General features: G+C 41.9%; 1 protein-coding gene across 5 annotated transcripts in view; it reads left to right on the forward strand.

The window, feature by feature from the left end:
- Window positions 1–16,830, forward strand: part of LOC139387813 (calcium/calmodulin-dependent protein kinase type II subunit beta-like) — a 56,147-nt gene that overhangs the window by 37,463 nt on the left and 1,854 nt on the right. For 3 of the 5 annotated variants that reach the window (XM_071134048.1, XM_071134051.1, XM_071134052.1), the window contains 3 exons: window positions 14,866–14,925; window positions 15,728–15,766; window positions 16,315–16,360. In XM_071134048.1, coding sequence (XP_070990149.1) covers window positions 14,866–14,925; window positions 15,728–15,766; window positions 16,315–16,360 — 145 coding nt within the window. The remainder of the gene's footprint in view (window positions 1–14,865; window positions 14,926–15,727; window positions 15,767–16,314; window positions 16,361–16,830) is intronic. The other 2 variants (XM_071134050.1, XM_071134053.1) reach the window with 1 other exon arrangement.

The raw sequence follows: 16,830 nt of genomic DNA on the forward strand, positions 1-16,830 counted from the left end.
ACTGTCAGGCATAGTCGGATACGCTCTAGCTATGTAGTTAAAATGTAACATTCATGTGGACTGACTTGATCGCACAGAGGTCAAACCAAACATACTGTATATATTATATATATCATCAGCTATTTTTTTTTGTGAGCAACTTTATTTTGTTTAGTAATTTTTATTTTACAATCAAATAAAGGCATGAAAAGATAACCCCGACCCATTCCCCACTCAGTCCCCATCCACCCGCCTACATCATCCCTCCCCACCTGGAAACCATGCTTCCCACCCAGTCTCCCTGGACTAGCACCGTTTATTCTCGCTGTCGATAATTCTGATGTTATAACATCTAATAGTAACTGTATCCACTGGTTAAATTGCAGAGAGTGATGTGGTTGCCATCTTAGAACTTAAAAACATTCACAGCAGTGCTGCATGTCAGCAGTAATCTTCTCTGATTGATTGAGAGATTCAAGGGGCTATCATCGTTAAGTAGCACAATAGGTGGAAACCATTGAATATTTAAATTCATGCACTTCAAAATCTATTTTGTAATTTTTCCCCAGAAGCATTTACAGTGCCTTCAGAAAGTATACACACCCCTTGACTATTTCCACATTTTGTTGTGTTACTACAGACGGAGTTTAAAATTAATTTAATTGAGAACGTGTGTCTCTGGACTACACACAATACCCCGTAATGTCAAAGTGGAATTGTTTTTTTCTTATTCTTTTTTTTATTTTTACAAATTAATTAAATTAAAAGCTGAAATGTCTTGAGTCAATAAGTATTCAAACCCTTTTTATGACAAGCCTAAATAAGTTCCAAAAAAATGTCACATTCACATAATTAGTTGCATGGACTCACTCTGAGTGCAATAATAGTGTTTAACATGATTTTTGAATGACTAGCTCACATCTGTACCCTCTACATTATCTGAAAGATCCCTCAGTCAAACAGTGATTTCAAACACAGATTCAACCACAAAGACCAGGGAGGTTTTCCATTGCCTCGCAAAGGGCACCTATTGGTAGATTGGTAAATATTTTTTTTAAAGCAGACATTGAATATCCCTTTGAGCATAGTGAAGTTATTAATTACACTTTGGATGGTGTATCAATACACCCAGTCACTACAAAGATACAGGCGTCCTTCCTAACTCAGTTGCTGGAGAGGAAGAAAACCGCTCAGGGATTTCACCAAAAGGCCAATGGAAGCCTGTACAGAATCCAAATATTCCAAAACATGCATCCTGTTTGCAATAAGGCACTAAATTAAAACTGCAAAAAATGTGGCGAAAACCGAAGCGGTATTTTTAGGGCAAACACAACACATTCAAGAATGGTGGTGGCTGCATCATGCAATGGGTATGCTTGTCATCGGCAAGGACTAGGAAGATTTTTCGATTAAAAATAACCGGAATAGAGCTAAGCACAGGCAAAATCCTAGAGGAAAACCTGGTTCAGTCTGCTTTCCAACACACACTGGGAGACCAATTTACCTTTCAGCCGGACAATAACCTAAAACACAAGGCCAAATATATACTGGAGTTGCTTACCAAGATGACATTGAATGTTCCTGAGTGGCCTAGTTACTGTTTTGACTTAAATCAGATGGAAAATCTATGGTAAGACTTGAAAATTGCTGTCAAGCAATGGTCAACGGGATACCAAGGTCATATTTTTCGATATTCTGTTCCAGTTTAAGGCCAGGCAACACAGGCAAAAATTGAGATTTTGCTTCCATCTGTCAATTTTCAGATTTTGGAATATTTTGATACTATAACTTCCATAAAATGTACAAATAAATTGGCAGTAATGTATCTAAATATTTTATTTGTATCATTTTATCTTAACTCCGTCAATGACACCTACCATAAATGTCATTTTTGATAGCATGTTTCATGTAGAACTTCAACCGCTATTTTTAAACTCTCCATGTTGAATCATGTCATTCAAAAGCTTGTTTTCCAGAGCATATCGTAAACTAGTCCATACATGGCTCTATCCTCTGTAGACGTAGTGCTTCGTGTTGACAGATTAGTCATTTCCTGACATCCGATTGGTTACTGGTATTTAAAGGCCCTTTCCGGAAACCTGATTGGTTAAAATGTCTCACAGTACTTTGTCTCACAGTACTTTGTTTCAAAATATCTCCTGTGAAGAATCAACGTAAAGAGAGACAAAATTTGAAAATCTTGAAAAATATACCTACAGTATGTGAATAAAAATAGGCTATCTCAGTTAGCCAATGCAAGAAAAGCTGTGACTGAAAGAAAAAACTGCCTGATCCGCCGATCGAGGTAGAGGAGGAAAAGGGGGTAGCCCGCAGCAGAGCGTCGAGACGCAAATTAGTTGAGATAAAGATGACAACCAGCAGCGATCAACCAGACAGCAGCCAGCCAACAGTGGCTTTTATTCCACATGTCTCAAATTAACCAACTTGAACATGATTTGATTTGCCCAAAGTTTCTAAACACTGGACTGAAACCCAGTGATTCTGTAATTCTGTCATGATAGAATGTGCAGACTGTGAAGGTGATCAAGATTTATTTAGGATAAGTATTTACACTTCCTCCAGGCTGCAGGAGTGCTCCAGGGGAGATGGTTCTTCTAGCTCACGAACTTGGACTTGGTTATGCAAATATTAAGAAAATAAGCAAAGTCCTAGGGATTCCTTCATTGAGTCTCAGCTCATATTTGTATTTATTATGGATCTACTCTTCCTGGGGTCCAGCAAAATGAAGGCAGTTTATACATTTTAAAACTTTACAATACATTCATAGATTTCACAACACACTGCGTGCCCTCGGGCCCCTACTCCACCACAACCACATCTCTACAGTACTAAATCCATGTTTATGTCTAGTGCGTATGTTATCTCGTGTGTACAGTTGAAGTCGGATGTTTACATACACCTTAGCCAAAAACATTTAAACTCAGTTTTTCACAATTCCTGACATTTAATCCTCGTAAAAATTCCCAGTCTTAGATCAGTTAGGATCACCACTTTATTTAAAAATGTGAAATGTCAGAATAATAGTAGAGATAATGATTTATTTCTGCTTTTATTTCTTACATCACATTCCCAGTGGGTCAGAAGTTTACTTACACTCAATTAGATTTGGTAGCATTGCCTTTAAGTTGTTTAACTTGGGTCAAATGTTTTGGGTAGCCTTCTACAAGTTTCCCACAATAAGTTGGGTGAATTTTGGCCCATTCCTCCTGACAGAGCTGGTGTAACTGAGTCAGGTTTGTAGGTCTCTTTACTCGCACAAGCTTTTTCAGTTCTGCCCAAAAATATTCTATGGGATTGAGGTCAGGGCTTTGTGATGGCCACTCCAATACCTTGACTTTGTTGCCATTTTGCCACAACTTTGGAAGTATGCTTGGGGTCATTGTCCATTTGGAAGACCCATTTGCGACCAAGCTTCAACTTCCTGACTGATGTCTGAGATGTTGCTTCAATATATCCACATAATTTTTCTTCCTCATGATATCTATTTTGTGAAGTGCACCAGTCCCTCCTGCAGCAAAGCACCCCCACAACATGATGCTGCCACCCTCGTGCTTCAAGTTTGGGATGGTGTCCTTCGGCTTGCAAGCCTCCCCCTTTTTCCTCCAAACATAACGATAGTCATTATGGCCAAACAGTTCTATTTTTGTTTCATCAGACCAGAGGACATTTCTCCAAAGAGTACGATCTTTGTCCCCATGTGCAGTTGCAAACCGTAGTCTGGCTTTTTTTATGATGGTTTTGGAACAGTGGCTTCTTCCTTGCTGAGCGGCCTTTCAGGCTATGCCGATATAGGACTCGTTTTACTGTGGATATAGATACTTTTGTAACTGTTTCCTCCAGCATCTTCACAAGGTACTTTGCTGTTGTTCTGCGATTGATTTGCACTTTTCGCTCCAAAGTACGTTCATCTCTAGGAGACAGAACGCATCTCCTTCCTGAGCAGTATGACGGCTGTGTGGTCCCATGGTGTTTATACTTGCGTCCTATTGTTTGTACAGATGAACGTGGTACCTTCAGGCATTTGTTGATTGCGCCCAACGATAAACCAGACTTGTGGAGGTCTACAATTGGCTGATTTCTTTTGATTTTTTTCCATGATGTCAAGCAAAGAGGCACTGAGTTTGAAGGTTGGCCTTGAAATATATCCACAGGTACACCTCCAATTGACTCAAATTATGTCAATTAGCCTATCAGAAGCTTCTAAAGCCATGACATAATTTTATGGAATTTTCCAAGCTGTTTAATGGCACAGTCAACTTAGTGTATGTAAACTTCTGACCCACTGGAATTGCGATACAGTGAAATAATCTGTCTGTAAACAATTGTTGGAAAAATTATTTAGAGTAGATGTCCTACCCGACTTGCCAAAACTATAGTTTGTTAAGAAGAAATTTGTGGAGTGGTTGAAAAACAAGTTTTAATGACTCCAACCTAAATGTATGTAAACTTACGACTTCAACTGTATGCATGCATGTGTCTGTCTGTGCCAATATGTGTTGCTTCACAGTCTCCGCTGTTCCATGTGGTGTTTATCTTTTTTTTTTAAATCTAATTTTATTGCTTGCATCAGTTACTCAATGTGGAATAGAGTTCCATGTAGTCATGGCTTTATGTAGTACTGTGTGCCCCCCATAGTCTGTTCTGGACTTGGGTAATGTGAAGAGACCTTTTGTGGCATATCTTGTGGGGTATGCATGGGTGTCCGAGCTGTGTGCTAGTAGTTTAGACAGACAGCTCAGTGCATTCAACATGTCAATACCTCTCATAAATAAAAGTAGTGATGAAGTCAATCTCTCCTCCACTTTCAGCCAGGAGAGATTGACATGCATATTATAAATATTAGCTCTCTGTGTACGTCCAAGGGCCAGCCGTGCTGCCCTGTTCTGAGCTAATTGCAATTTTCCAAAGTCCTTTTTTGTGGCACCTGACCACACGACTGAATCAAGATGCGACAAAACTAGGGCCTGTAAGACCTGCCTTGTTCAAAGTGTTGTTAAGAAGGCAGATAATTGTTTTATTATAGACAGACTTCTCCCAATCTTAGCTACTACTGCATCAATATGTTTTGACTATGACAGTTTACAATCTAGTGTTACTCCAAGCAGTTTAGTCATCTCAACTTGATCAATTTGCACATTGTTAATTGCAAGATTTAGGTTTTAGTGGGTGTTTTGTTCCAAATACAATGCTTTTAGTTTTATAAATATTTAGAGCCAATTTATTCCTTGCCACCCACTCTGAAACGAAGTGCTTTGTTGAGTGTTGCAGTCATTTCAGTTGCTGTAGTAGCTGACGTGTATAATGTTGAGTCATCCGCATACATAGAAAATTGAAAAAAGCAAGAGGCCTAAACAACTACCCTGGGGAATTCCTGATTCTAACTGGATTATATTTGATAGGCTTCCATTAAAGAACACCCTCTGTGTTCTGTTAGACAAGTAACTCTTTATCCACATTATAGCAGGGGGTGTAAAGCCATAACACATACATTTCAACAAGACAGACCCCACAATCATTTTATCATCAATTTCTCTCAGCCAATCATCAGTCATTTGTGTAAGTGCTGTGCTTGTTGAGTGTCCTTCCCTATAAGCATGCTGAAATTCTGTTGTCAATTTGTTTACTGTGAAATAGCATTGTATCTGGTCAAACACAATTTTTTCCAGAAGTTTACTAAGGGTTGGTAACAGGCTGATTGGTCGGCTATTTGAGCCAGTAAAGGGGGCTTTACTATTCTTGGGTAGCGGAATGACTTTAGCTTCCCTCCAGGCCTGAGGGCACACGCTCTCTAGTAGGCTTATATTGAAGATGTGGCAAATAGGAGTGGCAATATCGTCTGCTATTATCCTCAGTAATTTTCCATCTAGATTGTCAGACCCTGGTGGCTTGTCATTGTTGATAGGTGAAAAAATTGTTGTCTCTTCCACACTGACTTTACGGAATTCAAAAGTACAATTCTTGTCTTTCATAATTTGGTCCGATATACTTGGATGTGTAGTGTCAGCGTCTGTTGCTGGCATGTCATCCCTAAATTTCCTTATCTTGCCAATGATAAAGTCATTAAAGTAGTTTGCAATATTAGTGGGCTTTGTGATGAATGAGCCATCTCATTCAATTAATGAAGGAGCCAAGTTGGCTTTTTCCCAAAACATTTAAGGTGCCCCAAAGCTTTTTACTATCATTCTTTATTTAATTTAGTAGTTTCTTTTTCTTTAGTTTAGTCACATGATTTCTTAATTTGCAGTACGTTAGCCAATCAGTTGGGCTGCCAGACTTAATTGCCATACCTTTTGCCTCATCCCTCTCAACCATACAATTTTTAAATTCCTCATCAATCCAAGGGGATTTAAGTTTTTATAGTCATTTTCTTAATGGGTGCTTATTAGTAACTGGAATAAGTAGTTTCATAAGTGTTAAGTGGTCTAAATCTGGTTGCTCCTCATTACACACCAGAAAATAGTCTTTACATAATCAACATATGAATCCCTACAAAACTTAATGTATGACCTCTTTGCACTATATTAGGCCCAGACTATGGAACTTTGGTTTTCCTAGATATGGCTATTATATTGTGATCACTACATCCTATGGATCTGGATACTGTTTTAAAGCAAATATCTGCAGCATTAGTAAAGATGTGATCAATACATGTTGATTATTTAATTCCTGTGCTGTTTGTAACTACCCTGGTAGGTTGACTGACAACCTGAACCAGGTTGCAGGCACTGGTTACAGTTTGAAGTTTTTTCCTGAGTGGGTAGCTTGAAGATAGCCAGTCAAAATTTAAATCACCCAGATTTAAATACACTTCTCTGTTGATATCACACACATTATCCAGATACTGACTGTTAGCACTTGGTGGTCTATAGCAGCTTCCCACAAGAATGGGCTTTAGGTGAGGCAGATAGCCATATTACTTCAACAGTATTTAACATTAGATCATCTAAGCTTGACAGGAATGTGGTTCTGAATATAGACTGCAACAACGCCTCCGTTGGCATTTCTGTCTTTCCGGTACATGTTATAACCATGTATTGCTACCACTGTATCATCAAAGGTAATATCTAAGTGAGTTTCAGAGATAGCCAGAATAAGAATGTCATCTGTTACAAGCAAGTTATTGACTTCATGGACCTTGTTTCTTAGGCTACGTATATTAATATGGGCTATTTGTAGCACTTTTCTTGGTTGCTTGATGGTTTTTAATGCTTTACTGGGAAGCTTAGAGGTAGACTTACTCATGTTATTTACAATGGAGATGATAGTGCAGAGTGAGCTCTATAAAGTGGTCTTCCTACTATTGCACACAGCCTCAGTGCTAACAGTGTAACTCTGGTTTATACTCTCATGATTACTGCTTACAATAGCTGTAGGATAAACATATGTACATGATCTTAGGGGCATTGGCACCGAATACATTTGATGCAGCATTATGATGACTCATTGTCACAATGGTAGGGATTAACCGAGCAGGTCTTGGATCATTTACCAGTCATTGTTTCAACGTAGCCTTGAAATGCATGAACAGAGTCCAGGAGCCAAGATGATTTGGATGGGCTCCGTCATTCCTGTAGAGTATCTTCTGTTTCCAGAAGGTATCAAAGTTATCAATAAAAGTGACTCCACCAGAGCTACAGTTACCTTTTAGCCAGATGAGTAATACCAACAGTCTGCTGAATCATTCACACCCGCGGCCCAACTATGGTACTGGACCTGAAATTATTGGCCGTTTTTTGGAGTCTTTAATGCTAAAATCAGTTCTTCTGATGTCATTTGACCCCACATGGACTACTACAGTGTCAGCTCCCGGCATCTGTGGTAGAACAGCCTGAAGCAGCCTTGTTATGTCCTGTACTCCTGTGGTAGAACAGTCTGAAGCAGCCTTGTTATGTTCTGTACTCGTGCTCCTGTGGTAGAACAGTCGGAAGCAGCCTTGTTATGTCCTGTACTCGTGCTCCTGTGGTAGAACCGTCTGAAGCAGCCTTGTTATGTCCTGTGCTAGAACAGTTTGAAGCAGCCTTGTTATGTTCTGTACTCGTGTTCCTGGGTAGAACAGTCAGAAGCAGCCTTGTTATGTCCTGTACTCGTGTTCCTGGGTAGAACAGTCTGAAGCAGCCTTGTTATGTCCTGTACTCGTGCTCCTGTGGTAGAACAGTCAGAAGCAGCCTTGTTATGTCCTGTACTCGTGCTCCTAGGTAACACAGGGTTTTTGCCTTGGGGACCGAGATGTTTCTCACCATAGAGCTGCCTATGTTGACAGCTGGTGATGTTGAAGGTGTCGGTCTCTCAGGCAGCCTCACGGTCTGGTGAGGCTGGGAGCGCCGAGGATCTGAGCCAGATGTAGAAGCCACCAGAGAGGGCGACAGAGCCGAGGACAAAGACGCAGGTACTTCCGGATCCGATCTTGATTGGGAAGCCACCAAGGACGAAGGCACCGGAACCTCTGGATCCAGGGCGGCAAAGCTGTTTCTGGTCTGTGTCAGTTCCGGGCTCAACATCTCAATGGAGACCCCCGTTGCCAGAGGACGCCTTCTCCGACTTCCACATCGCGTGACATACCTCCATGGCTGGTTGGTTGGGTCGAGATCAGCTCCGTTCTCCAGGGAAAGGGGAGACCCCTTTTGGGGATGGAACCCTGCCAAGCACCGGCCAGTTGGCTGTGGAGAGCCAACACGGCGGCAAAAAAGTAAAATAGAATAATAGTAAAAATAGAAAGTAGGGTTCCACAGTAGCTTATGTAGGTTTGCTACTTGCTTGCTAAGAGTAGCTACATTGGAAGTCCGCGTGGTCCACATTGTCCCCGAACAACATGACAGGAGAGTGACAGGTAAATAAAAAGGGAGAGTAGCACATTATTTTCAGGTGACTTGCTGTGTATAAATAATATTTAATTCCTTGCTCCAGCAAATGTATTCAAATTAACAAAGTGATAGGAAAACATAACTATACAATGAGACTGTCACACAGGCCTACAGTGTCATAGGCCTGTAGCCCAATGTGATTAGTGAGAAATTAGCTTTATACGAAGTGCTGATATTTAGTCCTGCAGTTATGTCTGTAATGTCAACTTTCTGCACTTTAGTTGCAGAGATTCAGAGAGGGCTACAGTCAATGGAGTGCTGCAAAGATAATTAGATGAGCATGTGCAGATATCGACCCAGACATAAGAGTTACTGAAGGAGGATGAGGATGCCATCATAGACATTCATGTATCCTTCGATGGCACTTGGCACAAGAGAGTCACTTCCACCTACGGGATAGGTGTGTGCATTGGTGCTGTATCAGCGAGCCATAGAAAATGGAGGCAATACATTTTTTAATAGAGAGTGGTACCTGTATGTCAAATGATAACGTCCTCAAAATATAGCACGGAGGAACCCAGAATGTCTGAACTCTGTAATATGGTCGCGATGCCCCAAAACTGTCTTCATGGGCAAAAGCCGCATTGACGGAGCAGCCAGTATGGCAATAGCCACGTTCAATGAGGGAGCCACTGCTATAACAAATGTGATGGACAGATTGTGGCTTGACAGCACTTTGGTGACACTGGAGCAATCAGAGAGGAGTTGTGAGAGCTGATGCTGCTTCAATGGAGTGTGCCAAGCGTAGGCGCAGGTCCCATGACACAGTCAAGAAAGTAAAGCATCCCCAGCAACAACTCAGGGGGCCTTACATAGCTGATTAATCTTCTGCACATTTTCAACCATCCTTGTATGTGACAAATTGAGCAAAGTGGTGTGAATTTGCCCAAAACTGCATATTTGCCCAACAGACCAGTATTCAAAGCATATGTTTTATTGCTTGAAACAAATGTATTAAACGTGCTAATGTATTTGTAAAAGGTATATTTGATGTGTCAGTTTAGTAGTGATATGAATAAGAGTTTAATTAATGTGACAAATTGTCATATTTATGGAAAGGGCATTTTAATTGCATTTAGCCCATCTCCATTGTATCCAAATGACATGTTCCCGGTGCGCCAATTCATTTCAGTCTTCAAAGGACATGCATTCCCATTGTTCTTAGATCTTAGTCAGAATTTTACAAAAGCTTTTTTTAATAGCTTGTCATTTTGATTTTAAGTGTCATGTGTAAATATTTGCAAAATATGCATCCGTCATACATGTGAATAGTTAAAAAAAAAAAAAAATTAAATCGATGAGATGACAATATTTTAATAAGATGATCTGTAGAAGTCTGATCATTGAGGATCACAATAACAAACAAAAAACCGTTCTGCCTTGAAGCAATGTGTTGAAAAACAGATGCAGCCTGTGCTAATTTGCAAAATAGCACATATTTAAGGACAGTTTGCCTCATTTGCATATCATTTAGAAATGTATAATTATATAATACAATAATATTTATGTATACTTTCAACTGGTAAAGTTTAAGTCTGATGAGTGTAAAGGGAAAAAAATTCCTATTAGCCTGTGGTGCCTGGCCTTGAGCGTGGTTCAGATTCATTTAGATCTGTGGACCATATATTTTTAATGGCTTGCTCAGAAGACGAGCTTTCCAGAAGTTTGTATATATTATAGAAATTAGTCCTTTCTCGGGCCCAGATTATTTATAAATCCCATAATTGGATGGTTCGGTAGTTGGCTTTCCTAAGGGACTCCATAGGCCAGCATAGCTGACTTAAATTGTAAATAGAAAAAAGGATTTGCCTCGGTATGTGTATGCATCTTTCACATTTTGGAATGTTCTCAAACTATTATTGTCCATGTTATCCGCAAGGGTACGGATCCCACATTTGAACCATTGGGGGGGGGGGGGGGGGGGGGGATGCATAAGGCCACCTTCCAGATCGCAAGGGTACGGATCCCACATTTGGACCATTGGGGGGGGGGGGGGGGATGCATAAGGCCACCTTCCAGACCTCAAGGCATTATTGTGAAATATTGGAGTATGGGCATGCCATTTTGATTCCCAGTTAAGTTTTTCAATTTTACGCCAAATAGAAATTGTGTGAACATAAGCTGTTCTATAGAGTAGAGTTTTAGATGGGTGAAAAATTAGTCGATGGAGTCTCGTCAGCCTTAAGGACAGATTCTGCTGGCTGTTACGAATCCCTTTGGCCCGACAGTCTAGGGGGGGGGAAATGGTAAACGAGACCCATAACACAACTCACGCAAATTATAATAGTGAAAATGTAACAGTGAGAACAAATAACCACGACAACTTAAATCTACCGTCAAACTCAGGGTTTATTAGTAAACACACGGTAATGGGCTGGACCCAAGGAAAGAAACAATAAGCATCCAAAAACACCCCTAAGCTAGACTAGCCTATTTCAACCACAGCTAACTAACCAAAAATACACTGGGTGGTCCGCCCAGTTCTAACTAGTGTATTTAACTAAGTTTATATACGGGTAGTATATGCCCATGGGCAAACTGTCTGGTTACCCCCTTTTCCCCACCAAACAAACACCATAACCAAAAACAATACTCACAGTTGGGGACAAAGTGACATGTATCCTAAACCACACGAGAGCGCTACAAACATATGGCATTTACAGAGAGATTGCTCCAGAGAAGACAACGGACAGGGTTTTTAAACCAAGGGATAGGAACTGTGATTGGGTAGGAGAAAAGGAGCAGGTGTCTTCTGATTAGCGACTGATTGGGGAATGATGATTGCCACCTGTGAGTAGGGGAGATGGAGAGAAAATAAATACACACAGGATACACACAGAATACTTGTATCCGTAACACTGGCATTGGTACACTAACACAATATAGGATGTACACACAGATTACACACACTAAACGGTATCCCAGCCACATATTTCACCTGTGACCTTTGATCTGAGGCCAGAGCTGTCAGGTGTATAACCCATCCTCAACCTCTAATCTCCATTTTACTCCCTCCATCTCCCGCCATCTTTCCCTCTTTCTCTACCCCCTCTCTGCCCCCCCCCCCCCCCCCCCCCCCCCCCCCCCCCTCTCTGGGTGGCAGGGTGCTAATCTCAGATTATTTCTCCCTCATGATTAATCTGTCGTCATGTAATCTTTCTCTGTACAACCATCTGCACTCCCTTCTTCCCTCTCTTACTCTCTGTTCCTCTCTCACCGACATCACAGCAGCACTCTGCAAACTACACTAGAGCTACAGAGCCTAGGGAAAGTAAATACACCCCTTGCCCAGTTGTCACATTGTGCTGCCTTAAAATGTCATTAAAAAAGTGTAACATTTTAATGTTCTACACAACCAGCTCCACATTTTCCAAGAGGAAGAAAAAGTATAGAACTGTTTCTAAATGAAAGGTCTGGTGCAGTCAAAAAAAAACATGATGTCACCAGGCAGTCTGAAAACCTCCTCCCACTCCATCCCAACAGGCAGTCTTTTCAAACAGCTCTTACACTAAAAGGGCTTTTTCAGAAATGTCATAGTGTTCTTCCAAACTCATAGGTGCTGGAGTGTTGGTCAGGATCCAAATAAATATTAAAGGCGCAACACCCAGGTCTTTTGAACACCTAATCCTGGGATAGAGTTGCATTTTCCAGCGGGCCCATAATCACTTTTTTATGCAAAAGACTCACTAAAACGGCTTTCCAAGAGTGTTCCTGAGGGGTCCAGTGTAAGTGCTGGCTTAAACCTCCTTGAAAATCAGAGACAAGGTTTGAATATTGCTGTCCATCAATGACTCCCAACCCAATTGAGCTTGAGCAATTTTGACAAAAACAATGGATATACTGTATGCTGCCCTAAGAGTTGGTAGAATCTTATTCAAAATGATTTACAGCTGTAATTGCTGCCAAAGGTGCTTCCACCAAGTGCTAACTCTAGGGTGTGAAGACATATGCAATCAAGACATCTTAGGTTTAAAACAAAACATTTTTTTCAGAAAATGTTCTATAGTTTTCCTTCACTTATAAAATGTGGAGCTGCTTGTGTAGATCAATAGGGAAAAATGCTTTGTTAGATTTCATTTTAAGGCAGAAAAATGTGACAATTGTGCAAGGGGTGTGTAGACTTTCACTAGGCACTGTACTTGGGTTCACAACACAAACACACACACACACACACACACACTACTGTATCTCCCTATGAGCAACGGGCAGTTGTGCTCTATCTGTGCAGCCCAGTGGTTACATACTGTAACTAACAGGAATGGACCAGGACCACTTACTCTACCTCTTTTCCTCTCTCTGTCTGAATCACCCATTCATCTATTCTCTCCTCCCCTCTCTCTCTCCATCAACCCCTGCCACCACTCTCCACCACCTCAAGGATGAAATGGGTTCTCCTACGCTGGGTTGGGTGTGTTTGAGTGTCGGATGAGAATGTTCCTCTTGCTCTGTGTCTGAACGTTGGGTACCAGGAAGACAGACATAGAAGCTACAATAGCATCCGCTGTACCACTGGCGTCGCTTAGCAATCATCTCAACACACACACACGGTTCTTTTCTCATATTGTTGCTATGGGGCAGTATTCTACATCCACTAGCTATATATCCATTCCATTTATATTCACCACATAGGAGCATAATTGGTGTCTGGTCTTTTACATTTCAATGATTGTGTTTGATTATTTTATTGTTTCTATATTGTTCTAGGATCATTTGTGTAACTGTAAATCATTCCTTTTTTTTACATACAATCCACACGTATCCTCAGCATTCTTCATACCCCTTGTGGTGTTCATGTCCGTCTCACTCTCTCCTCCATCTCATCACTTCATCCAGAGATGGAAATCCAGCCCCAAAATTCACATCTTGGTGAGGATATCATTGTATCCCTCTTGCCCCCTCTTCTCCTCTCTTCCTCCCTTTTATTCTCTCTTTCTCTCCACCCCTTCTCCTCTCCCTCCTCCCCTGTTTCTTTCCTCTTCTTCTCTCTCCACCTCCTCTCTTTCTCCCTTCTTCTCTCTCTCCATCCTATTTTCCTCCTCTCCTCTCTTCTTCCTCTCCTCTTCTCCTGTCTGCCTTCTCTATCACATTTTCAATTGTCTCTTACTCATCCTCTCTTCACGAGTCACTTGTCAGTGATTGCTCATTCAGACAGTCCACCTGAGAGTGTGTGAGAGAGACAGACAGATATGCTATGTTGCATTGCTACGGGTTTGACATGACAAAGTATTATCCGACTTGGTATGAGGGGTTAGCCATTCTCCCAAACACAATCAGTTATTGTGTGTGTGTGTGTGTGTGTTTTCTCTAAAGTGTCTGTGTTCTGGTTTATGTTGTTGGTCTTGGTCAAATATACCACATTCCAGGTTCCACTAAAACCTCTGATATGCTTTGATATGATTGATGGAATTGGAGTGCTTCTCGCTACATCTCACACATGCTAGGTAGGTGGTACAGCGGAAGGGGAGTGGTGGGTATGGGTAGGGTCGCAGATGAAGAGACCTAATCCAATTCAGCTCTAAACCATTTGATCTGTTGAGCTTCCAGTTGATCAGACTTGTGTTATTTGAGCTGTAGGTTGTCTATCTATCTCGGCTCAATCACTTCTAACCCAGCCCACACACACTAACCACACCCTTCGATAGCCTCAATCACTTCTAATCCCGCCCACCCGCCCACAGACACTAACCATGCCCTGAGATAGGCTGGCTGCACACTAACATCCGGTTGTTTACGACCCCTCTGAGGCTAATATGGCTGAGGTCTGAGGAAATGGACTCATTCAATTGCACTGGACTGATATACTGGGCAGGATCAATACTGTGAGTCAGTGGGTGTACAGCCAACCTATCAGAGGGTGGTCCGGGGGTGGCAGCTTAACCACTAGACCAGCCTCTGGCACATATGCCTTTTATCTAACCTCACCCACATCCTTACACCCACATCTCTCACTTTCCTTGTCTGTTGTGCCATAATTTAACCCATTTCTTTTGGTCCACTGCTGCAGCCTAACAGCACGAGAAACAGCACAGTCACCAGCCCCAAGGGAACCCCCTCTGCTGCACTGGTACACTCCTCCTTTATATATCACTCCGTCTCCCCTCTGTCTCTATTTGTCTCTGTCAGTCTCAATTTCCTCTGTGTTTTTGTTGGTCTGTATCTGTTTTTCTCACTGTCTGTCTGTGTCTGTTTATCTTTCTCTCTCCATATCAGTCTGTCGGTCGATCTGTCTTTGTTTCTGCATCTGTCTCTCTTTCTGTCTCTGTCTTTGTCTTTGCCTGTCTTAACCCCTCATCGCCTACCTGTCAGTATTGGTTCTGTGTGCATGTGATTATTTGCATGTGTGTTTTTATGTGTGACTATGTGTACATAGTCACACACACACAGGTTGTAATAGCTTTCAGGTGCCATCATCGAGTAGCTACCATGACTAACTGGTTGAAGCGCAGTCACCAGTCATTGCCCTGTGACATTTGGTCTATTTGTGGGTGATGGTGTTGTTGTGTGTCACTCAAGTGACGATATGGGTGCTGGTTGGCTTTGGGTTTTGATTTGGGTTCATTTTAGGTTCTTGCCAGTGTGAGAATGCATGGCTATGCGAGACTAATTTGGGGATTTAGTTTTATAAGAGGAATTCTTCATATTACCATTTCCTTCCATTAAGCCTTTGATAACCCTTTCACAGGGGAAAATCTCTCTCTCTCTTCCTTACATTTAACCAGTCTTCTTCTCTCACTCTCTCCCTCCATATCTCTTTCTCTCTCTTTTCTCTGCTCCTACAACTCTGCTCTCGAGCATCCCTATTTCACCTCTTATGTGTCATATCTCTCTCCCTGTTTGTTCCCCCCTCCCTCTCTATCTCTCTATAGGAGCCTCAGACCACTGTTATCCATGTGGATAGGAACAAGGTACATCCTTCGTCCTTCTTTTTCTCTACGCCTTTCAGTCCTCTCATCTTTGTCTTCTCTTGCTTTGTCCTTGGCAAGCTGGTGTGTTAGCGTATTATAGCGCATGCATGCGCACGTGTGTGTGAGTGAGTGTGTCAGTGCCTGCGTGTCTATTATGACTCCTGGTTGGAGAGTGTTGTGTGGGTTGTAGGTCTGGTCTTTGTGTTTTTTTTAGGTCTGGTGATCCTGCATTCCGCAGTCAGACAGACCTGGGAACAGCTGCTTTGTATAATCACATTGACACAAAACATTATGTGGAGATATATTGTCCACTATCGCCACCTTGTGGAAGTAAATGGAACTGGGCTCTGTGTGCCATGTCTTGCAAAATCTGGTGGTTTAGACTGGTATAGATCACTGCATGTATGGACAGCACACTGGATGTGTGTCATATTTAAGGTGGACAGCAGCGCAGTCACCAGCGCAGTGTGTGTGTGTGTGTGTGTGTGTGTGTGTGTGTGTGTGTCTGCATTGATATGTGTCATTGACATGTCTCTCTGTGTCTACAGGACTCATCTGACAGCAACACCACTATTGAGGACGAGGATGTGAAACGTGAGTCTGACACACACACGCACACACACACACACACACACACACACACACACACACACAGAAAAGAGGGACAGTAAAAAGGAGGAGAGGGGAAGGAGAGAGGAAGGAAGGGCATTTGAGGATGTCCAGCTGCTAAGTATACATTAATCTCTTCTGCTGGCCTGCTGAAAGAGAGAAAGAGCAAGGGATAGGGGGAGGGATAAAGGGATAGAGGGAGATGGACCTTCCCTGGTAAGTCTTATCTATGTACAGGAATAGCATGATGAGCTCAACGTGCCACACAGGCAATGAGAGAGGGTAGAGGGAAGGAGAAAGGGACAGAGCGAAAGAGGAGTAGGAGAAGAGCGCGGGAACAGAAAGACAGAAGGAGGGATACGAGGAAAGGGAGAGAAGGAGGAGAATAAAAGAGAAGAGAAAGCCACAGAAAAGAGAGGAAGAGAGTAAAAGAAAGAGTTCTCCATTGAGGATGA

This window comes from Oncorhynchus clarkii, chromosome 29 (genome assembly GCF_045791955.1).
Source record: "Oncorhynchus clarkii lewisi isolate Uvic-CL-2024 chromosome 29, UVic_Ocla_1.0, whole genome shotgun sequence".
Lineage (NCBI taxonomy): Eukaryota > Metazoa > Chordata > Actinopteri > Salmoniformes > Salmonidae > Oncorhynchus > Oncorhynchus clarkii.